Source organism: Gnatocerus cornutus, chromosome 8 (assembly GCF_029298725.1).
Source record: "Gnatocerus cornutus isolate USDA-ARS CGAHR chromosome 8, icGnaCorn1.1, whole genome shotgun sequence".
Taxonomy (NCBI): Eukaryota; Metazoa; Arthropoda; class Insecta; order Coleoptera; family Tenebrionidae; genus Gnatocerus; species Gnatocerus cornutus.
In genome coordinates this window covers 558,449-584,072 of record NC_142240.1, presented here as the reverse complement: position 1 = coordinate 584,072, position 25,624 = coordinate 558,449, and the positions used below count along the sequence as shown (strand labels likewise).

At 45.6% G+C, this 25,624-nt stretch overlaps 2 protein-coding genes and 1 non-coding gene across 3 annotated transcripts; 1 reads left to right on the top strand and 2 right to left on the bottom strand.

Annotated features, from left to right (window-relative positions):
* Positions 1-862: 862 nt before the first annotated feature.
* Positions 863-1,627, bottom strand: LOC148169295 (uncharacterized). The gene has a single exon (XM_088043474.1). It carries the CDS (start codon positions 1,625-1,627, stop codon positions 863-865), a length of 765 nt encoding a protein of 254 aa, XP_087899600.1.
* Positions 1,628-18,534: 16,907 nt separating this feature from the next.
* LOC148169294 (uncharacterized) lies at positions 18,535-20,523 on the bottom strand. Its single transcript, XM_088043471.1, has 5 exons — positions 20,489-20,523; positions 20,185-20,289; positions 20,057-20,139; positions 19,936-19,982; positions 18,535-19,368 (listed from the first exon to the last, which is right to left on the bottom strand). Exons 1-5 carry the CDS (start codon positions 20,521-20,523, stop codon positions 18,535-18,537), a joined length of 1,104 nt encoding a protein of 367 aa, XP_087899597.1.
* A 673-nt stretch (positions 20,524-21,196) lies between these two features.
* Positions 21,197-21,315, top strand: LOC148169293 (5S ribosomal RNA). The gene has a single exon (XR_015770668.1). It is a non-coding gene; the product is annotated as a 5S ribosomal RNA (ribosomal RNA).
* The last annotated feature ends 4,309 nt before the right edge of the window (positions 21,316-25,624 follow it).

Here is a 25,624-nt window from a genome sequence, read left to right as displayed (position 1 = left end):
CACTGAACTTTTGATCCGCAAGCTGCCTTTCCAACGTCTCGTCCGAGAGATCGCCCAAGATTTCAAGACCGATCTCCGTTTCCAAAGTTCGGCCGTGATGGCACTTCAAGAAGCCAGCGAGGCGTACCTCGTCGGCCTCTTCGAAGACACCAACTTGTGCGCCATCCACGCCAAACGTGTCACGATCATGCCGAAAGACATCCAATTGGCGAGACGCATTCGTGGCGAGAGGGCTTAAATTTCATCCGATGACGATTCGACCACCTGGAATTAACAAATTCTTCATCTACGAAGGTGTTAAAAGGAGAAAAAAAAAAAAAAAATCGGTTCTTTTCAGAACCACAATTATTTTCCAACGAATTAAAAATTTATCGTTCGCGCATGCAACTTCTTGAGATAAATATTAAAAAAAAAAAAAAAAAAAAAAGTTAGGTTATGTGATTTATTCACAAAACTCGTACTTACATAAAACGATAAACTTTTGTTTTTCTTTTTTTCTTTTTCATTTCATGAAATGTAATAGAAATGTTGCCAAATTATCACCCAGTTTCTTTTAACTGAGACTATTTGAAACAACATTATTATATTAAGTTTATCATTCTTTGTAAAACACTGTTTGGAATATCGAGTTACGAGGCGGGAAAATTATGAATGAAATAAGTATCTCAAGAATGTATGCATTATTTTAAGCGAATCTTTCGTTCGTTTCTTGAAAATAATTGTGGCCCTGAAAAGGGCCATTTATTTGTTGTATCGATGGTGCCCCTACGTCGATATATACGATCGGAGCACGTTCCCGAAACCACCAGGACGTCGTCGTCGTCGCCGTTGAAAAAATTAAATCATCATCGTCGTCGACTTTTCACTTCTTTCTCTTGGGTGAAGCGGTTTTTTTGGCTTTGGCGGTGACGGCTTTCGCCGTTTTCGGTTTTGGCGCTTTAGGTTTCTTCGTTGGACCGGCCTTGTTGGATTTCTTCGCTTTCGATGGGGTCTTGGGTTGTTTGACGGGCGATCTGGAGGCGGCGCTGGCTTTCTTTTCGGGAGCGGACGCAGCCTTTCTCGCCTTCGATACGGCGACGCTCTTCTTTTCGGCGGCAGTTTTCTTAGATTTCGCCGAAGCGGCGGGGGCGGTCTTCTTACCGGCCTTAGAGGCGGATCCTTTTTCGGCGGACGTCGGCGCTGACGCGACGGAACGTTTCGCAACGCCCGTCTTTTTGGATTTTGCCGATGACGACGCGGTCGCAGCGGTTGACCTCTTTTTCGTGGCGGACGGAGCCTTAGCTGCACCGGTGACGGCAGAAGCCAACTTGAACGAACCGGAAGCTCCTTTTCCTTTGGTTTGGACCAACGAACCTGAAGCGACGGCCCCCTTAAGGTACTTCTTGATGAAAGGCGCGAATTTTTCCGCGTCGACTTTGTAGTTGGCCGCGACGTATTTCTTGATCGCCTGCAACGAAGAACCGCCGCGTTCCTTCAAACCCTTGATGGCGTTGGTGACCATCTCCGAAGTGGGCGGATGAGAAGGTTTGCTTCTCGGATTTTTGGGCTTTTTCTCTTTCTTCACCGGTGAGGAGCCGGAAGTGGCACCGGCGACCGTCGAAGCTGCTTGATTTTCTACGTCGGCCATATTTTCGTGTTTTTTTTTCTTTTTATTATGGGCAGGTATGTACTTATTCTTCGTGAAAGAACGAATGAACTTTACAGAACGAATTGGGCGCCAAAGTCAAAGTGTTGGCGCGTTCGAAAACGCGCGGACCGCGGACTAAACGAGAGCCTTCTCGTCAAGTTAGAAAATTCAGTGGGCCTCGAATCCAGCAGCATTCTGAGTTCAGACGTCGTGCAGTGCAGACGTCACAGAGAGAGCGAAGAATACGCGATGCGCGAATTGCGCAACACCAAGGCGAGAGCGGCTTCCGTTGCGGGGGAGTCGTTCTTGAAAGGCAACCCGCAAACCCAACAACATTCTTCTGGGAAAAACCAGAAGAAAAAAAAGAAGAACAAGAAGAAGAAGACACGGAGTTGCTCTCCGATCTCGTCTTCTTTGGAGGAGCTCTTCATCCCCAGGACCTCGAAGCGTCCGAAAACCCAGCAGCCGTCCGAGCTGCTCTCCCTCCTCGACCTCCAGTTCGAGGACCCCATCCCGTCCACCTCGAGGACGCCCCCCACCCCGGCCCCCAGGACCCAGAGGACCAGTCAGGGAAGCCAGACTCGAAGCTACGCCTCAGTGCTAGCCCAGAGCGAAGTTCCCACAACCACCCAGCCCCTGGAGAGGAATTCGGTGAGTCCTCCTCCAGCAGCTACCCCTCTGCCCCCAATTGACCCCTCCTTGGAGGAGCTACTCTCGATTCGAGAGCAGGTTAATCAACTGATTAGCCTGAGACAAGCAGCTCAAACCTCCACCAACCAAGCCCAGACTTCTCTTCTTCCCCCGCTTTTCGCTTCCACTTCCGGAAGCACCACCTCATCATCAAAAACAAAAGTTGCCGACAAACCGGCTTCCAATTCGTCAGGAAGCCGCCGTCAGCAACAAGTCCCGCCAGTGACGTCAGCAGTGACGTCACCAGTCCAGACCACCCAGACGGGTCGTCAAACTCAACCTCGAGCCGCCGCACAAAACAAGTTTGTCATCGAAAACTTGCCGGCAAATTTCCGCTCGACAAAGGCGCTGGCCAACGCTCTCAAAGCGTCGGCGATCAAAATTTCATCCCTAAACGTCTTCAGGGATGGAAAAGCCACTTTCACAACAACAATTGCTCCTCAACAACAACACCTTCAGATGTTGCAGGACCAGTTTGGAACCCCCGACTGTCGGATTTCTTCGGCCATAAAGGCACAAAAAACTGCCCGGCCAAGAAATCCACCCACCAACCCGACCTTCTCATGCGTCATGCGAGACGTCGACCTCGACATCAACGAGAGAGACGTTCTCGAGGCCTGCGCGGAGGCAGAGCTCCAGGTCGAAAGGACCTGGAGGATCAAGTCCCGGGCGACAAATCGCCCAACACGTCTCTTCCGGTTGGTGACTCGTCACCAACCCTCTCTGGACGCCCTCCTCAAAAAAGGGTTGGTGGTCTTTTTCAAGGTTCGCCGTTGCGAACCTTCCCACGTGCCCGCCCCAATTCCAGCAATGTGCCCACGCTGCCAAGGCGTGGGTCACACTCAAAACACCTGCCCACAAAATCAGGTGAAATGCCCCAAATGCGGAGGTCCGCACCGTCTCTCAGCTTGCACCAGCGAGGAAACTCGTTGTGCTAACTGTAACGGACAACATCTCGCCTTTTCACTCCGGTGTCCAGCCAGGCAAACTCCGGTCGTCCCCGGAGCCCCGGTCCAGAGGATCAACCCGCTGGACACCCCCCTTCCTCCTCCCAAAAAACCCGAGGAAGTCCCCCACATCGACAACCTCGTCAGGATGCTGAGTTACACCCTGGTGAACTCATTCCCTGAACGTCGAGTCCTGGTCGCTGAAAACATCAAGCGACACGCCAAACTCTTCTTTAACCGGGAAGTAATCTTCAACTTCTCCGGTTCAAATCTCCACGTCTCAGTGAACAAGTGTGGCTGAAAAGGTCAAGGTCGCTACCGTTAACTGTTGCGGCATCCGCCGCAAAAAGGCAGCCGTCGAAAATTTCATTGTCACTGACAAAATTTCCATTCTCGCTTTGACCGAGACAAAATCTCCAAGTCTTCCGAATTTCAGAGGTTTCAATGCCATCCACCGTCCGTCAGTGACACCTGCAGGTCCCAATCATCGAGGAGTGGCTCTTCTCGTCAAGAACGTCTACGGTTTTAAACAATTCGCTCTGCCAATTAATTTTCAGAATCTTGAATGCGTTGCAGCCCAAGTGAACATCGACGATTTTGTTTTAACCGTTTTTTCAATTTACGTTCCTCCAGGTTCCCGCTTGAGTCTTAACTTTTTAACCTTTGTCGCTTCGATCGAAAATTCGATAATTCTAGGTGACTTCAATGCGCGTCATGCAGATTTCGGCGACACCTACACAAATTCCAACGGCCGCATCCTCCTCAACGCAACGCAGAGTCTCTCCATTTGTCGCATCAGAAATTGTCAACCGACTTTTCTAAGCAACAATGGGGCATCAAACATCGATCACATTCTTGTGCATGACTCATTCTCACACAGGTGCAGCGAGGAAGCGACCATCGGCACAACAATAACATCTGATCACGTTCCGATCATCGTCGAAATTAATTTAGGTAGGCCCGTGACCGCAATTCCATCGCAGGTTAAAATTCGAGATTTCAAGCGAACAAATTGGAACCAGTTTTCAGCCACCTGCATCGAGCGGCTGCCTTCAATTCTCGAAACACGCAATCCTGACGTCATCGACAAACAAGTCGCTGACCTCACCCAACACATCCAATCATGTGTCCTCGACTCGACTCCCGAGAAATTAATTAATCCCACGAAAAAGCCTCTCCCGCCCTACATCGTTTCACTGATCCGACAAAAGCGCAGAATCTACAGAGAATTCGTCGCTTCACGAGATCCAAACATCAAGACCGAGTGGAACAGATTAAATGCCAAGATTCGGCTAATGATCAACAAACACCGAGAAAACCAATGGATTCAAGCGTGTTCAGAACTCGACTTCCGAAACGGCGCCAGTTTCTGGCACAAGTTCAAGGTCTTGACCGGCCAGAAAACGAGAACTCGCAACCACCTGAAGGTCGGAAATGACGTCATGATTTCCGACAAAGAAAAATCTGAAGCGTTCGCCAACCACTTCAAGAATTCATTCCGAATTCCAGAAGACCCACGGCACGATGAAAATCACATCAAAAGAACAGAAGCTTTCAGAGAAAAATTCAGGAAGCGCTTGCGCAGTTCCACCATCTTTCTCTCGCAACAAGACCGCGAAGACGCCCAGGAAGAAGACGAACTGCTTGATCCGGTCACTCCAGGTCAGATCAAGGCGACAATCTCAGCCCTCAAGACGCGAAAAGCTCCAGGTCCGGATCAAGTGAACAACCTCACTCTGAAGAAAATTCCCAATGAAGTCATTGCTGCAATATGTCAGATTTTCAACAATTGTCTGCACGCCTCCTACTTTCCTAAGGACTGGAAAAGCGGGTTGGCCATAGCAATTTCGAAACCTGGCAAGCCTACAGAGGATCCCAACTCTTACCGTCCCATCACGCTCCTGTGCTCGATAGGCAAAATATTCGAAAGAATTATTACCCTAAGACTCAGCGACAGATGTGAACGGAATCGAATACTGCCTGACCCACAATTTGGTTTTCGGGCAAGTCGATCCACCACCGATCCTCTCGTAGCATTGCAGACTGACATCGCAAGGTACCTAAACTCGGGACAGTGTGTTGTTGGTGTCTTTTTAGACATTGAGAAGGCATTTGACCGAGTTTGGCACGCTGGGATAATTCAGAAACTCAAGACCCTCAAATTCTCGGACAGATTCACCGGCCTCATCGATTCATTCCTCACGAACAGGACCGTCAAAATCAAAGTCGGAAAAGAACTCTCGGAACCGATCGAAATCGAAGCGGGAGTTCCCCAAGGTTCAGTCATCTCGCCACTTCTTTACCTGATTTACTGCCACGATTTTCCGGCAGTAAACAACGAAACAATAAGAACGTTTCAATTCGCGGATGACACAGCACTTTGGGCCGGAAACACCACCTCTTTGAGAGCGGCAAACGATGCCCAGAGCGTCCTCGACACCATCCAGGAATGGGCCTCGAAATGGCGAATTTCACCAAATCCAGAGAAGTCATCAGCCGTCCTTTTCAGAAATGGAAAGCAGACGAGAGCGAAGAAATTCTTTCCAAGAAACGTCCAGCTCACTCTCTGGAACAAAGAAATTCCGCTAAAGGACAGTGTTCGATACTTGGGTGTGGAATTCCACAGATACGGCTCCCTTTCTTCTCCCGATCTCAAAAACACAATCTCCAAGGTCAGAAAAAGAGTTGGCTTAATTTCCAGGTTAAGGGGTGGACTCAGGGGGTGTTCACCCCCAACCCTCCTCCACACTTACAAGATGTACATCAGACCTCTTTTCGAATTTAAATCAGCCCTTTTAGCCTCTCTTGACCGATCCAGTTTGGAGTCCATCGCGTCGTGCGAAAGAAAAATCTTGAGAAAAATTTTCCGCCTAAGTCCTAGGTACCCTTCAGCCCAGTTGCCCGAGATCACACGGACCCAACCAATCCTGGAACGTCTCATCAAACTCCAGGCGTCGTATGTGCAACGCTCCCTTCGGAGCAACAGCGCATTGGCAAAGAACACGATTTTTGAACACTGGCTTACTCCATTTGCTCCCACAGGTCGCGACCAGAGGAGATTTCCAGTCAAACCAAGGCAGAAGAAAATCCATCTTCCCAGCGCCCTCATTCAGGCACATTCGCTCTTTTTCGAATCTTCTCCAGGTTTAACTAACATCATTGACGAAACTCCACTTTCGTTACGCCCTCCACAAATTTTCGGGGCAAATTTCCCACCGCCCCGAAACAACAACAGCTGAAAGCAAACCTAAGCCGGCCCTGTCCACCTCGGACAACGAACCTTCACCGCTGCTCCGCCAGCGTAATTCCACAACCGCATTCCGATCGTGTGTAATCCAACACTCAATCCAGCGCCAAGTCTCTCTCTCTCTCTGTTCCACGACGCAAGTCTCCCGTCTCACAAATTCAATTTCTCGCCCGATCGCCGCAACGGAAAACAAGTCGACCAAAAACCTCGAAGCTGCACTTCCCATCTTTCCTATTTCTTTCTCCAATTCATACTCTTTTCTCTTCTTTTTTCTGCAGTTTCCATAAACACAAAACCACACACACACACACACACACACAATCTTGTTTTCTGTTTTCTGCCGTTTGTTTTTTGTTCCAGTTGAGATTGCCACGCCGCGCAGGACAACGGCCGCCATCCCCGAAGCCACCCAAGGTCGTCTCGACGTCCAAGGTTGGCAACAGGAAGTGGCGGAGAATGGGCAGCGCGACCATCGGCTTCTCGGAACCCACAAACAGCCATTCTTCACTCAGTTTCCTCATTTCACCTTTCTTCGCTGCATCCGCGAGACGATTCCGACATAGGTTTTCCACGGTTTTCCTATGTACTCTGCGCAAATGCGGGAATCACGTCGATAAGTCGGCCGTGGACGCTTCAGGATGCACCTTCTTCTTCACACGTCACCGAAGACACCAAATACACGCAATCAATCAATTAATTTTTTTTTTTTTGTACTCTGATAAACATGTTAATTTTTTTCTTTTTTGTACCAACACAATCACCATGTACACAGCGCTGAAGAGGCACAAGCCTATAGCGGCGCTTTCAGCAGCTTGTTTTTAACATCTTTTGTCAATTTGTATCACATGACTGTACAACTGCTGAATAAACTACATTTTACTACTACTACTCGAATCCAGCTTTCGCGTGATGGCATCGTTCTCTTTACGCGAAGATCACCGCCTCCGGGTGCGGGAACGTGAGCGATTCGGTCGGCGATGGCCTCCTGGATTACCTCAAGTTTTCCCGGACGACCAGCCGACCTCCAAAAGCGAACGGGGACCGATCGAACGTCGACTCGAACAAAGACCTTCCGAAACAAGGAGATGACATCCAAGTTCGACGTAGACGTTACGCGTTTTCCACGAATAACAGGAAAGTTACGCTTTCGACCAGACAAACTTGGAACCATCCTCTACAAGTTTCACGAACGAAACGGTCGAAAAGTACGTGCGATGTTATCGAAAATCGCCTCGCAAAGAGACGCAGCACGGATCGGAACGACGACCGACGAACGTGCAGAGTGTAGGAAAAAAATTCCCAAAAGGTCGAAGATGACGTCCGAAGAGGTCGAATTTTTTCAAGAACGAAGATAAAACCGTCCCCTTTCGTGTGAGTTGATTTTTGAAAACGATCTTGACGAACAAGTCGGAAAAAAAACGACGTCAATTTCGGACTCGACCATGAGAAACGAATTTATACGACGAACGGACTTTTTCAACGACTTTTTCCGCAAAATCGGCATTTTTTTCTCAAAAATGACCTCACACGACAAAATCCGATCATCGAAGCTTGACCGAAAACAGTTTTGACGGCGAAATTCTCGTCAATTTAACGAAAATAAAGAGAAAATCAGACAGACGACCGTCGAACATCGAGCGACGGGAACGGACGAGATTTTTAATTTTTCTCGGCAATTCATTTCGAAAGAAGCAATTTCTCTCGAAGAAACCATTTTATTATCCAAGAAAAAATACCCAAACACCACAAACCAAAAAAAATACGAAAATCTTGCATTGTTTGCATTTTACCGACACTCCAAACAAAACTACGTCGATGTCGGCGGATTTTCGGTCGGTCGTCGGTCGACAGAAATCGAACGAAATTTTCATTCGTTCTTGACAAAAACGAAAAACATACAAATTCACAAAACATTCCCTCTTAATCGTCGACATTTCGAGTAGAAACGACGTACGACGAACGTTTTTAAATGAAATATGTACTCACTTAAACGTTCTTGTTTAAACGTGACGACGACGACACTTTCGACAACACATCACTATGAATCGAACGTCAGAAAAAGAATGAATCGAAAACAAATCATGAAACAACAACACCTCGCCTCGCCCGACCAGAGTGGTGGGAATTTCGATGAATGAACGGACAAAGAAACCGACCCTGTTATCAGTTCGCAGAAAGAAAGCAGGTAGCGGCGGCGGCGGCGAACCTTCAACCGTAGTATTACGGTCAGTTCATGAATTAACCCCGTTCGGGGTTCATTTATCTACGGTCTGTGTCGGCGTTTACATCAAGTGGGTGCCGTTTTCATCTAAGCAAGTAAGTAAAATCAATTTTAAATCAAATTTTAAATTACGTTAATCGCAAGTGATTCGTACAGATCGTCAAACGAACAACAATTTGACGCCTGATACGACGAGTTCTTTCTCGTCATTTCGTCGCAAAAAAAAATACTAGAAAAGCCACTCGCAAAAAAGAAAAAATTTAATTTCTTCTTTTAAATCTTGTATATTTTCTGAAATGCGTACCATCGAAGACTGTCACATTCAAACGATAGAACAATCACAAAAAATCGTCAACGACGACCTACCATATTGGAAAATTTTACCAGGCAACGGCCATACCACGTTGAATGCACCGCTTCTCGTCTAGTCTTGTCCGAGCGCTCGTAGCGAACGGACGTGCGATAGAGAGCTCCCCCTCTCAGTGTTTAAGTTGTGACCACAGTGCAAAGTGCCACGTGCCTTGAACAAAGTGAATCGTGTCCCAATTGTTGTTTTAACAACAAGAGGAATTAAACCAAGTTCGATACAGCGCAGGCTGGTTAAGCCTGCACTGACCACCGAAAACATGGCCAGTTCGAGCCTCAACTGGCTGAAGCCGAAGAAAGCGGTGAAAAAAGTGAAACAAAAGGTGAGGTACGTGCCAGTACCAATCGACGCTAACCGATTTCAACCAATCTCTTCTGATGAAGAGGATGAAGAAGACAACATGGAGACGGAGGAAACATCCTCCAGGACAAAAACCACCGCGACCGCGAACGAAAGGAGACCGCCGCCGATCATCATCCACGGCCGGAACATAACGCACAACCGTCTCAGAGAATTGTTCGCCGATTGCGACAACGGTTACCAAGTGCGTTACACAAGGGAGAAAACCCTTGTGTACCCCAACACGACAGACATCCACACGACGATGAAAAACAAACTCACGGCAGGAAAAGTGGAATTCCACACGTTCACCCCAAAAGGACTCAAAACGTCAACGTTTGTAATCAAGGGGCTGGACAACAACCCTGAGCCCGAATCCGTTCTTGCAGAGCTCAAGAGCTGCAAGATTGAAGCTACCAATGTGAGAAAAATGGGGCCCAACACCAAGAGGCCCCATTACATCGTAACAGTGGCCGACAGCGAGACTGTCGAGTCACTGAACAAAAAGTGTCGGGCGATTCTCAACGTCAGGGTGCGTTTCGAGAAATACCTCAATAAGAAGAAGATGACACAGTGTCACCGGTGCCAGGCATGGGGCCACGGCACGAGGAACTGCAACCTCGAACCGACGTGCGTAAGATGCTCTCAGTACCACTGGACCCGCGACTGCCCCCATGAGCCCGACCCGACGTACATTCCCAAATGTGCCAACTGCGGGAAACAAGGACACGCTGCCTCGCAAACCACGTGCGAGGTCTACATCGCCAAGGTAACCCGCATCGAGGAACTCCAAGAAGAAAGACGTCAGAAGGTCGCCAACAAGAGGGCTAAATTAGCCCCCGCGCCGATCCCAAAGGTCAATCCGTGGACCCAGCCAAAGAAACCAACAGGTGAGTCCATTGTTTTTACCGATAAATCATTTCCGCCTCTGCCGACGCCTTCAACGAGCGCAGCAAATTCGCCAATTTTAACAAGGCAAACACCAACCAAAACGAAAATTCCAGAAACAAGCAGCATGACAGAATTTTGTAAAATAAACGCCGAAATTTCCAGGCTGAACAAAAATGTAAATATGAAAAACTTGCTCATAATACTTAAAGAACTGAACAATGCACTTGAAAAATGCCAGTCTCAACAAGAAAAGCTGTTCGTCTGCATAGACGTTCTATCCAAAATGGGAGACGCTGGCTATGAGCTGTAAATTGACGATAGTTCACTGGAACGCAAACGGTCTGCATGAAAAAGCTGCGGAATTATTGAACTTTATTAAAAATGGTGGAATTCACATTATGGCAATTAGCGAAACGCGTCTCAAAAGTAAAGATCGGCTTAAATTCACCAATTACACGGTTCTCAGAAAGGACAGAACGGATGTCATTAGGGGAGGTGGGGTTGCTCTCCTAATCCGTAATGACGTCCCCTTTGAACACATTCCCACCCCAAATGTAAGATTCCTCGAAACCCTAACGATTAAGATCGAGAACAACATTTTCATAACATCAGTTTACAACCGACCAATCAACTCAATTAGGGACGCGGATTTAGACATAATTAATAATCTGGGAAGAAAGCAATTAATTCTCGGGGACTTCAATGCGAGACACACAAGCTGGGGTTGTCACGCAAACAATAGTAACGGGTTCAGGCTCTACAATTACGTAGAAAACACAAGCTTGATAATTAACAGAACTGCTGATCCAACTCATTTCCCAATTAACGGCATGACACCTACCTACATTGACTTGACAATCACGAAAAACATGGTAATCTCAGAACCCAGATCAGTGACCGCACTCAACTCGGATCACAATCCTGTGATTCTTGAGATTCCTGACATGACAATCAAAGACAAAACAATCCAAATCAATTCCTATAAACAAACCAACTGGCCCCTCTTCCGCAAAACCCTTGACAGACATGTTGAACTGACGGAAATCATTGGCACGAAAGATGATCTTGATAAACAGATTGAACTGTTCATTAAGGCCATCCAGAAGGCCAAAGACCAAGTCACGACGACGAAAACAATAAATCCTTTTCGAGACGAAATTCCGAAAGCAACCATAGAGAAAATAAAACTCAAGAACCGAATCAGAAAACTGTACCAAAGAACACGTGACCCATTTTTCAAAAACCAAGCATCTGAATTAACCAGAGAAATTAAACAAGAAATAAAAGAATTCAGACAGAACAAATGGGAAACAAAACTTGGCAAATTAAATCCGCACGATAATTCTCTATGGAAAATGACAAAAGCTCTCAAAAGACGATTTACCCCCATCTCTATCCTTAAATCCAATAACAACACAGCATTTAATAATGTGGAAAAAGCAAACACACTGGCAACATATTATGAAACGATCCACACAAGTGATAATCACAACACACCCGAACAAACAGAAATAATTGAAACAGTAAACTCTTTCAATAGTGACAATTCCCAGATAGACGCGCCTACGGCCGTCAAACCCACAGAAATCGCAAAAATCATAAGCACTTTACCGAATAACAAAGCCCCGGGAAATGACGGCATAGAAAACAGAATACTGAAAAATCTTACAGCGAAAGCTGTAAAACAACTAACGAATATAATAAATGCCATGCTTAATCTTTGTATCTTCCCGGAAAAACTTAAAGTAGCAGATGTCATCCCCATTTTGAAACCGGGGAAAAACCCCAATGCACCAAACGCATACAGACCAATTAGCCTTCTACCAACAATTTCAAAAGTTGCGGAAAAGGTAATCCAAAAACGAATTAATAAGCACATTAAAGAAAACAAAATTTTACCGCCAGAGCAATTTGGTTTTCGGGAACGACATAATACCACACAGCAAGTCCTCAGACTAATAAATGACATAACGAATAATTACAACACGAAAAGCATAACAGCAATGACATGTCTTGATATTGAAAAAGCATTTGATAAAGTCTGGACAAAAGGACTAATTTACAAAATGATTCAATTGAAGTTCCCGACGCACATTACTAAATTAATAAACTCGTACTTAACAGAGAGAAAGTTCAGAGTAAAGGTAGAAGGCGAAAAGTCGGAAATGAAATCAATAAATGCGGGAGTCCCACAAGGCTCAGTGCTTGGGCCAATACTATTTAATATTTACATTCATGACATCACTAAATTCGCACAAACCAATTTAGCTTTGTACGCGGATGACACCGCCATCTACGCTAAGTCTCATTCGGGTCAGGTCGCACTCAAACAAGTTCAGATCCACATTAATCAACTCGAGAAATTCTACGCGAAATGGAAGATTAAACTCAACGCGGACAAAACGGAAACGGTCATTTTTGCAAAAAGATTCACCGGGCTAAAGATCAATAAAAAACTAAAGGTAGGGGACAGTGAAATTGAAATTAAGAACTCTGTGAAATATCTAGGAGTCACCCTAGACAAAAGGCTAAACCTAAATGAACACATAAAGAAAACGAGACAAAAAGGTGAAGCCGTCCTCAAGCAATTGTACCCATTGTTGGTCAAAAACAACTATCTAAACACGAAAAATAAGTTGCTTCTGTACAAATGCATCTTACGCCCCATCATAACATACGCAGCGCCCATCTACCGGCACAAACCACACACTCCACTAATTCCTTTGCAAAGATTTCAAAATAAATGCTTAAGACTTGCTCTTAACGCAGACAGATACACTCCGCTCCGTCAACTTCATCAGGACGCGAATCTTCCACTCCTACACCATTACATCCATTCCCTTTCCGATAAATTCTACGAGAAGCAGGTGCGGCACGTACCTCTTCTCAAACAATCCCTCAAACACCCAGCAGGAACTCACAAGTTCCCGCACTCGGGTGTCCCCAATCTAGACCGGATAATCCGCTGAATTTTGTTACAGGCAAAAGGCAGCGGAAGAAGAACCGTAAACGGCAATCGACCAGCCACTGACCATATCGGAACAGGAGTCCAGGAGCCCCCTGGAACATCAATCCGAGGATCAGGAGTCCCCGGAGCCCCCTGAAACCTCACCACTAGACCATACCGCACCAGGAGCCCAGGAGCTCCCTGGAAACAGAAACCGGACCGGAAGTCCCAAGACTTCTTTGAGGTCAACACTGTAAATAGTTTTTTAAATATCCTTTGTACATAGTAGATAATAAGGTTAGGGTTTTTACTAAAATTTCATTTTCCCTAAATTAAGGTAACCGATAAGTAGGCTAAACACCACAAATGTATGCAACCAAGGTTGCCGGTGAGCCATAAAATAAATGTAATATCTTAGATTGTATAATAAATGTAGGCTAGGTTAAGGCATCAGCGCCACACATTAGCATAAGTTAATCTTAAGTGTGATATGTATTATCTTAGTGATTGCATGCGTAACTTCAACCGAATAAAAATCCTGTTGAATTTGAATTTGAATGCTTCTCGTCTGATCAGCGAAGTTAAGCAACGTCGGGCGCGGTCAGTACTTGGATGGGTGACCGCTTGGGAACACCGCGTGCCGTTGTCTCTCCTCTTTTCTTTTTTAATTAACATTTCTGATGTCAAACTTTTTTTAAATATATATATATTTTTTTTTTTCCATCGTCGTTTATATTCTCTCTGAGGAACTTATAGTTTATTAAGACAAAAATTTTTAATTCGTTCGAGTTGAATTTGTGGTTCTGAAAAGAACCGATTTTTTTTTTTTTTTTGTTGTTGTTTTTCCAACCAACTTCCAAGCTGCTCGAGGAGGATTTTTACTTTGAACTGGTGTATTTGGTGACGGCCTTGGTTCCTTCAGAAACGGCGTGCTTCGCCAATTCACCGGGCAAAAGAAGACGCACCGCCGTCTGGATCTCCCTGCTGGTTATGGTCGAACGTTTGTTGTAATGAGCGAGACGACTCGCTTCGGCGGCTATACGTTCGAAGATGTTGTTCACGAAACTGTTCATGATAGACATAGCCTTGCTGGAGATACCGGTATCGGGATGGACCTGCTTCTACACCTTGTAAATGTAGATGGCGTAACTCTCCTTCCTCCTGCGCTTCTTTTTCTTGTCGCTCTTCGAGATGTTCTTTTGAGCTTTTCCGGCCTTCTTGGCCGCCTTACCGCTGGTCTTGGGTGGCATTATATACTTTTTTTCTGGTCGTAGAGTTATAAAAACGTTTAAAAAAACAGAGAAAACGAGACAGACACGACGTGCACGTTACGACGAGTATACTCGATCTAAAACGCCGCACACCTAAAATCCCTCTATTTATAACGAGCGAGCGTCAAACAGACGCTCCACCTTAGTTCGTCGTTCGACCATTGCCTTAACGAGATGGCGCTGTACCGACCATATAAATTTCTAGCCTTCCACGCTTTCGGCATTTATTTGAAGCAGTACGTTTGTCCGTGCGCTTCGTGTCGTCAGTCGCAGTAGGTGTGGTGTTTTGGCTGTTTAACGTAATACAACAAACAACAACATGTCCGGAAGAGGAAAAGGCGGTAAAGTGAAGGGAAAGGCGAAGTCTCGTTCCAGTCGTGCCGGACTTCAGTTCCCCGTCGGCAGAATTCATCGTCTTCTGCGTAAAGGAAACTACGCCGAAAGAGTGGGTGCAGGTGCAGGTGCTCCCGTTTATTTGGCAGCCGTTATGGAATATCTCGCCGCTGAAGTACTCGAATTGGCAGGAAACGCCGCCAGAGATAACAAGAAAACACGTATCATTCCGAGACATCTTCAATTGGCCATAAGGAACGACGAGGAGTTAAACAAGCTCCTTTCCGGCGTGACCATCGCCCAAGGCGGTGTCTTGCCTAACATCCAGGCGGTTTTGTTGCCAAAGAAGACCGAAAAGAAGCCTTAAATTTAATTCGTTCGTCGTCGTCTTCTCAAACGAAAAACAAAAACTTGTATAAAAGACCATCTTCACATCGGCCCTTCTCAGGGCCAAAAATTCAACTCGAACGAATTGATTTTTTCGCCAAAAAAAAAAAAAACAACAACCTACCTATGAGAATCATGTTAATAGTTATTTACAGTCGCGTGTGGTAACTTACATTTTACAGCGCGAAATCAGTTTGAAGCACGACGGCGTAGCCCCGGAGTGCTTTAATCATTGAGCTCTGTAAAATGGTTAACGCACAAGAGTTGTATTAAACTTTTTGGCCGTAAAATTTTAATTTAAATAATTGGATTTTTCAAAATTTATGGGAACTGTCACATCTGACATTTGTAAATTTCATCATCTGTCAATTCTGTCAATTTTGTAGTTGGTGCACAAAAAGTACACAAGATGGCGCTGTATAAAAAACGTTTTAATATTACTTAAAAAATAGAAATATTGTCTTAATTGAGATAATAATTTAGGTAGATTCCACTTTGGTGATCAATCTTCATTATGGGTAAAGTGATTTTAATTTATAAACGCATGTGAAGAGCAGACGATTTGGGCAATTTTTTTACAGCACGGCGTGTGTAAACGTCCAGGGCGCTTGTAAATCTAGTGTTTCCGAAGCTGTCAATTGAATGTTAATTTGACGTTTACAATTCATGAGACCAAAAAAGTCTTTTCGATTTCACTTAGCCAAACGTCGTTAGATTTAATAAAACAAACGCATAAATATCGGAATTTCTGTTACTTTTTTTTTTTTTGATCGAAAGAAAACCTAATAATTTATTCATACTGATTTATCGAAAAAGATCCATTTTAAGAAGTTAAATCGATTAATTAATTAATTCATTATACGAGCGCAGACTGAACGGAAAATTTTCGATTGCGTTCAACCAAGAAAGATGATTTTTACGACTTTTTATCGTAATTTTTAGAAAATTTCAACGCCCGACGAAAGCACGAACTCGACAAAACTATCTATTGATTATTTAATTCAAGAAACATTCCGATTCGTCGTAAATTTTTGCACATTTCCCACATGAAACTGTTAAGAACGCATGCATGCATACAGACACCGATGGTAGCCTATACGTGCTCTCCGTCTCGAACATCCTAATACAATCAATCGTTTTATTTTGTGACGTGGGCGGCTATGAGATTTTGTTTCAAGTCACGTCTGAGAGTAACTTCTACCCCACATTTGACATAACCTCAAATTTACTCATCATGGCAAAAACATTCTTTTTTGAAACCTCAAGCTATTTTAGTGTCTTAATGACCGACCGGATGTAACGATCGTCATTTGATGAGAGGATTTATTTATTACTTGTCAAAGTTTTTCGCTTTTTCCAGGTTCTAACCTAAAACTGTTAAAATTGTCAAGGCCACCTGGATCACAAATTAAAATGATCACTCCGTACGTTTTTTTTTTTTTTTATTATTATTATTTCGAATTAAAGACAAAACACATATGAGCAACATATTTAATTCGCTTGATTTATTTTGTGGTTCTGAAAAGAACCGTTTTTTTTTTGTTTGCCTGCGGGGGGGGGGTTGTTGTTATTCCTCTGAGGGTGCGGATATACACGTCATAAAATGATAAAATTAACCGCCGAAACCGTAAAGGGTACGACCTTGACGTTTCAGGGCGTAGACGACGTCCATGGCGGTGACGGTCTTACGTTTTGCGTGTTCGGTGTAAGTTACGGCGTCACGGATGACGTTCTCGAGGAAGACCTTCAACACACCTCTGGTTTCTTCGTAGATGAGACCGGAAATACGTTTCACACCACCACGACGAGCCAATCTTCTGATCGCCGGTTTCGTTATACCTTGGATGTTATCGCGGAGAACTTTGCGATGACGTTTGGCGCCACCTTTACCCAATCCTTTGCCACCTTTACCACGACCGGTCATCTTGATAAAATTAGGAAATTCTTCGTACAAAACGACGTAGCTTCGACCAAGTTCGTTATGGAACTACCGTCAAAATTTCATTCTAGGAGACTATTTATAAGTTACGGCAGCTCCACCTCGCGTTAAAAACGAATCCACCAATGGCGTCGCCGTATGACTCATCGAGTTTATAAAACGGCCGTTCGAGCGACGCAAATTTTCAGTTGACTTTCGAACGTTCGTACGTACGGTCGGTCGGTCAGGTCAGTTGTCGAAGCTACTACTACTACTACGTTAATTGATAAGTTTCAATTTCAATTCATCCAAGATGGCGAGAACTAAACAGACGGCTCGTAAATCCACCGGTGGCAAGGCACCTAGGAAACAGTTGGCCACGAAGGCGGCCAGAAAAAGCGCTCCCGCGACAGGAGGTGTCAAGAAACCTCACCGTTACAGGCCCGGCACGGTCGCCCTTCGTGAGATTCGTCGTTATCAAAAGAGCACTGAACTTTTGATCCGCAAGCTGCCTTTCCAACGTCTCGTCCGAGAGATCGCCCAAGATTTCAAGACCGATCTCCGTTTCCAAAGTTCGGCCGTGATGGCACTTCAAGAAGCCAGCGAGGCGTACCTCGTCGGCCTCTTCGAAGACACCAACTTGTGCGCCATCCACGCCAAACGTGTCACGATCATGCCGAAAGACATCCAATTGGCGAGACGCATTCGTGGCGAGAGGGCTTAAATTTCATCCGATGACGATTCGACCACCTGGAATTAACAAATTCTTCATCTACGAAGGTGTTAAAAGGAGAAAAAAAAAAAAAAATCGGTTCTTTTCAGAACCACAATTATTTTCCAACGAATTAAAAATTTATCGTTCGCGCATGCAACTTCTTGAGATAAATATTAAAAAAAAAAAAAAAAAAAAAGTTAGGTTATGTGATTTATTCACAAAACTCGTACTTACATAAAACGATAAACTTTTGTTTTTCTTTTTTTCTTTTTCATTTCATGAAATGTAATAGAAATGTTGCCAAATTATCACCCAGTTTCTTTTAACTGAGACTATTTGAAACAACATTATTATATTAAGTTTATCATTCTTTGTAAAACACTGTTTGGAATATCGAGTTACGAGGCGGGAAAATTATGAATGAAATAAGTATCTCAAGAATGTATGCATTATTTTAAGCGAATCTTTCGTTCGTTTCTTGAAAATAATTGTGGCCCTGAAAAGGGCCATTTATTTGTTGTATCGATGGTGCCCCTACGTCGATATATACGATCGGAGCACGTTCCCGAAACCACCAGGACGTCGTCGTCGTCGTCGCCGTTGAAAAAATTAAATCATCATCGTCGTCGACTTTTCACTTCTTTCTCTTGGGTGAAGCGGTTTTTTTGGCTTTGGCGGTGACGGCTTTCGCCGTTTTCGGTTTTGGCGCTTTAGGTTTCTTCGTTGGACCGGCCTTGTTGGATTTCTTCGCTTTCGATGGGGTCTTGGGTTGTTTGACGGGCGATCTGGAGGCGGCGCTGGCTTTCTTTTCGGGAGCGGACGCAGCCTTTCTCGCCTTCGATACGGCGACGCTCTTCTTTTCGGCGGCAGTTTTCTTAGATTTCGCCGAAGCGGCGGGGGCGGTCTTCTTACCGGCCTTAGAGGCGGATCCTTTTTCGGCGGACGTCGGCGCTGACGCGACGGAACGTTTCGCAACGCCCGTCTTTTTGGATTTTGCCGATGACGACGCGGTCGCAGCGGTTGACCTCTTTTTCGTGGCGGACGGAGCCTTAGCTGCACCGGTGACGGCAGAAGCCAACTTGAACGAACCGGAAGCTCCTTTTCCTTTGGTTTGGACCAACGAACCTGAAGCGACGGCCCCCTTAAGGTACTTCTTGATGAAAGGCGCGAATTTTTCCGCGTCGACTTTGTAGTTGGCCGCGACGTATTTCTTGATCGCCTGCAACGAAGAACCGCCGCGTTCCTTCAAACCCTTGATGGCGTTGGTGACCATCTCCGAAGTGGGCGGATGAGAAGGTTTGCTTCTCGGATTTTTGGGCTTTTTCTCTTTCTTCACCGGTGAGGAGCCGGAAGTGGCACCGGCGACCGTCGAAGCTGCTTGATTTTCTACGTCGGCCATATTTTCGTGTTTTTTTTTCTTTTTATTATGGGCAGGTATGTACTTATTCTTCGTGAAAGAACGAATGAACTTTACAGAACGAATTGGGCGCCAAAGTCAAAGTGTTGGCGCGTTCGAAAACGCGCGGACCGCGGACTAAACGAGAGCCTTCTCGTCAAGTTAGAAAATTCAGTGGGCCTCGAATCCAGCTTTCGCGTGATGGCATCGTTCTCTTTACGCGAAGATCACCGCCTCCGGGTGCGGGAACGTGAGCGATTCGGTCGGCGATGGCCTCCTGGATTACCTCAAGTTTTCCCGGACGACCAGCCGACCTCCAAAAGCGAACGGGGACCGATCGAACGTCGACTCGAACAAAGACCTTCCGAAACAAGGAGATGACATCCAAGTTCGACGTAGACGTTACGCGTTTTCCACGAATAACAGGAAAGTTACGCTTTCGACCAGACAAACTTGGAACCATCCTCTACAAGTTTCACGAACGAAACGGTCGAAAAGTACGTGCGATGTTATCGAAAATCGCCTCGCAAAGAGACGCAGCACGGATCGGAGCGACGACCGACGAACATGCAGAGTGTAGGAAAAAAATTCCCAAAAGGTCGAAGATGACGTCCGAAGAGGTCGAATTTTTTCAAGAACGAAGATAAAACCGTCCCCTTTCGTGTGAGTTGATTTTTGAAAACGATCTTGACGAACAAGTCGGAAAAAAAACGACGTCAATTTCGGACTCGACCATGAGAAACGAATTTATACGACGAACGGACTTTTTCAACGACTTTTTCCGCAAAATCGCCATTTTTTTTCTCAAAAATGACCTCACACGACAAAATCCGATCATCGAAGCTTAACCGAAAACAGTTTTGACGGCGAAATTCTCGTCAATTTAACGAAAATAAAGAGAAAATCAGACAGACGACCGTCGAACATCGAGCGACGGGAACGGACGAGATTTTTAATTTTTCTCGGCAATTCATTTCGAAAGAAGCAATTTCTCTCGAAGAAACCATTTTATTATCCAAGAAAAAATACCCAAACACCACAAACCAAAAAAAATACGAAAATCTTGCATTGTTTGCATTTTACCGACACTCCAAACAAAACTACGTCGATGTCGGCGGATTTTCGGTCGGTCGTCGGTCGACAGAAATCGAACGAAATTTTCATTCGTTCTTGACAAAAACGAAAAACATACAAATTCACAAAACATTCCCTCTCAATCGTCGACATTTCGAGTAGAAACGACGTACGACGAACGTTTTTAAATGAAATATGTACTCACTTAAACGTTCTTGTTTAAACGTGACGACGACGACACTTTCGACAACACATCACTATGAATCGAACGTCAGAAAAAGAATGAATCGAAAACAAATCATGAAACAACAACACCTCGCCTCGCCCTACCAGAGTGGTGGGAATTTCGATGAATGAACGGACAAAGAAACCGACCCTGTTATCAGTTCGCAGAAAGAAAGCAGGTAGCGGCGGCGGCGGCGAACCTTCAACCGTACTATTACGGTCAGTTCATGAATTAACCCCGTTCGGGGTTCATTTATCTACGGTCTGTGTCGGCGTTTACATCAAGTGGGTGCCGTTTTCATCTAAGCAAGTAAGTAAAATCAATTTTAAATCAAATTTTAAATTACGTTAATCGCAAGTGATTCGTACAGATCGTCAAACGAACAACAATTTGACGGCTGATACGACGAGTTCTTTCTCGTCATTTCGTCGCAAAAAAAAATACTAGAAAAGCCACTCGCAAAAAAGAAAAAATTTAATTTCTTCTTTTAAATCTTGTATATTTTCTGAAATGCGTACCATCGAAGACTGTCACATTCAAACGATAGAACAATCACAAAAAATCGTCAACGACGACCTACCATATTGGAAAATTTTACCAGGCAACGGCCATACCACGTTGAATGCACCGCTTCTCGTCTGATCAGCGAAGTTAAGCAACGTCGGGCGCGGTCAGTACTTGGATGGGTGACCGCTTGGGAACACCGCGTGCCGTTGTCTCTCCTCTTTTCTTTTTTAATTAACATTTCTGATGTCAAACTTTTTTTAAATATATATATATATATATACAGGGTCCGGCAACACTTGTGTCCACCCCCAAAATCGTCTTTAATTTTAAAGATAAAATTTTGAAAATTTGCATACGCTCACAGTTGACAAAGCTCTAGAAGCTGACGTAAAAATTTGTTTTTTATCACTGATAGTTTTGGCGTCGCGACGCCTTAAAAATGTAATTGTTAGGTAATTGTGAGGCTTCGTGATATCAACCCCTAATTTAATTTTTTTTCAATATAAATATGTTAAAAATATCTGAGTTATTATTTTAGATTCAATGCAAATTGTCTTCAAAATTTGAGGAAAAAATGCTGTTTTATCAAGTTAGTTTCCAATTTTATTATGTCAAAATTGGGAACTACGTTTACACCCATCTGTCAACATCTTGTGTCACAAATGACATCTATCCTTTGTTTCGCGCTAGATTGTAACAAAAGTCTTACTTGGTGAAATTGTCGTCTTGTCGATGTTAATTAACGATTTCTGGTGTCCATAAAGTGCAACATGCCCGTGGTAATCAAAATTAACCTTTATAAAAGTGAGTGAAATTTTGGTGTAAACGTAGATTGCCGCTGCACTGTCATAATTTTGAAAACTAACTTGATAAAGCAACGTTTTTTTCGCAAATTTTAAACACAATTTGCATTAGATTTAAAATAAAAACTCAGATATTTGTACCACAGTTATGTTGAAATAAAATCGAATTCGCGTATATTTCCACAAAAACTCAAAAATCGCTAAAAATTATACTTCTTAGGCGTCGCGACGCCAACCAAACCGTGATAAAAAACAAATTTTTACGTCAGCTTCTAGAGCTTTGTCAACTATGAGCGTATGCAAATTTTCAAAATTTTATCTTTAAAATTAAAGACGATTTTGGGGGTGGACACAAGTGTTGCCGGACCCTGTATATATTTTTTTTTTTCCATCGTCGTTTATATTCTCTCTGAGGAACTTATAGTTTATTAAGACGAAAATTTTTAATTCGTTCGAGTTGAATTTGTGGTTCTGAAAAGAACCGATTTTTTTTTTTTGTTGTTTTTCCAACCAACTTCCAAGCTGCTCGAGGAGGATTTTTACTTTGAACTGGTGTATTTGGTGACGGCCTTGGTTCCTTCAGAAACGGCGTGCTTCGCCAATTCACCGGGCAAAAGAAGACGCACCGCCGTCTGGATCTCCCTGCTGGTTATGGTCGAACGTTTGTTGTAATGAGCGAGACGACTCGCTTCGGCGGCTATACGTTCGAAGATGTCGTTCACGAAACTGTTCATGATAGACATAGCCTTGCTGGAGATACCGGTATCGGGATGGACCTGCTTCAACACCTTGTAAATGTAGATGGCGTAACTCTCCTTCCTCCTGCGCTTCTTTTTCTTGTCGCTCTTCGAGATGTTCTTTTGAGCTTTTCCGGCCTTCTTGGCCGCCTTACCGCTGGTCTTGGGTGGCATTATACTTTTATTTTTCTGGTCGTAGAGTTATAAAAACGTTTAAAAAAACAGAGAAAACGAGACAGACACGACGTGCACGTTACGACGAGTATACTCGATCTAAAACGCCGCACATATATATATATCGGGCGGAATGAGAATGTGCGGGTAGCTTTTGCTACCCTTATATTCTAATCGGAATGCCTGAGAGAGAACAGAGGGTTCTTTCTCAGTGATTCAAAACTTCACCTAGTGGAATTTGACTACTTCGCAGAAGAAGCCGATTCCCAGCAGGCGGGTTTTGTTTTTCGCGACGCGGACGCGGGGAAAAAACAAGGTCTGCGGGTTACCATGCAAAGCAGGGGAGAGACTTCTGTGGGAGGCGGTGCTCAGAGAAGCTGAGGACTGACTTTCACAGTGTCTTGGCGTGCATTAAAATCTATCATGCATGAAAATTTGCGCAAAGCGCAAGACGAAAAGGTACGCTCAAACCAAATTGGGGGGCTCGTCGGAAGGTGCGGTGGTGTGGATTTCTTCTCCCATCACCTTCTAAGCAGCGCCATCTTGGGCCGCTTGCATCTGGAGGGACCTTCTTCATCGTAATCGATGGCGAGTCGGACGAGTGGGTTGGGGTGATCTTCAGCTTTCCTGAAGGACCGGACCGCAATGTCGTAGAGAAACTCCCCCATGAGGGGGAGATCTGCTTCCCGGTGGAGTTGGGCGTTGCGGACGAACCATGGGGCGTTGAAGGCCTGTCGGAGGAATCGGTTTTGGAGGACCTCCAGCCGAAGCATGTTGGTGCGCGAGGGAGCGTGCGCCCAGGCGACCGATGCGTAGGTGATGGTCGGACGGATGATGGTTCGGAACAGCAGGAGTTTGTTGTTGGTTGACATCTTGCTGCGTCTGCAGATGAGCGAGTGGAGCATTCCTATGGCCATCTTCCCCTTGTCTACGGCGTAGTCAAGGTGATGGCGGAAGTCGAGCTTTTGGTCGATGATGACACCCAGGTACTTCACCCTGTCTCTCCAGGGGATGACTCTGTTGAACATCTCGATCTCACCCTCTGGCTGAACTCTACGTCGCGTCACTAAGAGCGCTGTGCTCTTTTCGGGGTTGACGTCGATCAGCCAGAGCTTGCACCAGTCTTCGAGGCGGCTGACGGCTTCCTGAAGGTATCGGGTTGCCAGCAGCGGTTGCTTCGAGCGGGCGAGAATCGCTGTGTCATCTGCGTAGACGGCCAACGATGTCCTCTGGGTCCTGGGGATGTCCGCGGTGTACACCGCGTACAGGAGAGGGGAGAGGGCGGAGCCTTGGGGGACCCCGGCCTCGATGTCGTGGAGTTCGGAGAGAGAATTGCCGATGCGTGTCCGGAATTTTCTGTCCTGGAGGACGGAGTGAACCAGCTGCACCATCGCCAACGGAACGCCGTTGGTGTGGAGCTTGTAGACAAGTCCATCGTGCCAAACGGTGTCGAAGGCTTTGGAGACGTCGAGAAAGACTGCACCAGTCACTTGCTTGCGCTCGATCCCGGTGGCGGCGTATTCTACGACTCTTAGCAGCTGATCGGAGGTGGAGTGCTTTGGACGGAAGCCAAATTGCTCATCTGGCAGGATGTGGAAGTCTTTGACGATTTTCGCCAGTCGGGAGTGGATGAGTTTTTCCGCGACCTTGCCAACTGCGGACAGCAGGCTGATCGGTCGATGGTTTTGCGGAAATTTGTGGTCCTTGCCCGGTTTCGGAATGAAGATCACCGTTGCGCACTTCCAACGATCTGGAAAATAACGAAATTTGAATGCGGCATTACAAATATTCGCTAACGATACAACCGTGTTATCTGGCAGGTGTTTCAGGATCCTGTTGGTGATGTTATCAGGACCTGGTGCTTTTCTGGGTCGAAGTCCCCGGATTAGGAGTCGGATTTCTTCGGGAGAAGTGGGTGGGATGGGAATTTCGGGATCTTCATCGATGATTTCCCGGACGTGGCTTTCCACGTGGTCGAGATGGTCGTCGTCGGCGTTCTCCAGGTTGGTTCTGCATTGCAGTTCCAAGCTGTCTGCAAACGCCGCCGCCTTTTCCTCGTCGGTGAAGACGATTCCATTTCTTCCGTGGATGGGAGGGAGCGGTTTCTTGCTGCTGCGAAGAGCCCTGGTCATCCTCCAGATCGAGTTGTCTTCCGTGGTGAGAGACTCGAGTTTCTCCTCCCATTGTTCATTTCTGAACTCCTGGAGGTCGATCGTGATCTCTCGCTGGAGACGGTTCGCAATCGTTCGGTCCACGGCAAGGCCGCTTCTCCTTGCGATTCTTCTGGCACGGTTTTTCTCCCTGATCATGTCCACGATTCTTTGGGGAATCGTGCGCCGTTTGGTTGGCGGCCGGGAGGATGTCGTGGTGGATTGGGCGATGGCGGCTTGAATCCGTCTCTCGAATTCTTCGACTGCTGCCTCGATTTGACCTTGGTGTTCGATCTCGGGGAATTCTCTGAACTCATTCTCCGCGTGGGCGATGAAATCCATCCAGTTCACTGTTGACGTGGTGACGACTTCTGGTTCGTTTGCCTCGTTGCCGATTTGCATCAGAACGGGGCTGTGATCCGAAGAAAGTTCGTCAATTGTCGTCAGCTCAATCTGGTGGCGCACGTTCTTGACGATGGCGATGTCAAGAGTGTCGGGAAGCCCAGTTCGGTAGTTGTGGTACGTCGGTTGAACCGGCGCACAAACTCCGATGTCGGGGTGTCGTTGCAGAAGAACGTCGAGAGTGAGGCCATTTTGGTTGTTGGTTCGGCTGCCCCAGTTGTTGTGCTTGGCGTTGAAGTCGCCAGCAGCGATGAC

Excerpts from the sequence above, each read along its gene's own strand:
- LOC148169295 (XM_088043474.1), bottom strand. The coding sequence starts at position 1,627 with ATGGCCGACGTAGAAAATCAAGCAGCTTCGACGGTCGCCGGTGCCACT.
- LOC148169294 (XM_088043471.1), bottom strand. The coding sequence starts at position 20,523 with ATGTCGACGATTGAGAGGGAATGTTTTGTGAATTT. Across the intron at positions 19,983-20,056 it reads AAAAGTCGTTGAAAAAGTCC|ATCGTTTTCAAAAATCAACT; the intron begins GTTCGTCGTATA and ends TTGTTCGTCAAG. Across the intron at positions 19,369-19,935 it reads AAGGGGACGGTTTTATCTTC|TTCATTCGTTCTTTCACGAA; the intron begins GTTCTTGAAAAA and ends CGTTCTGTAAAG.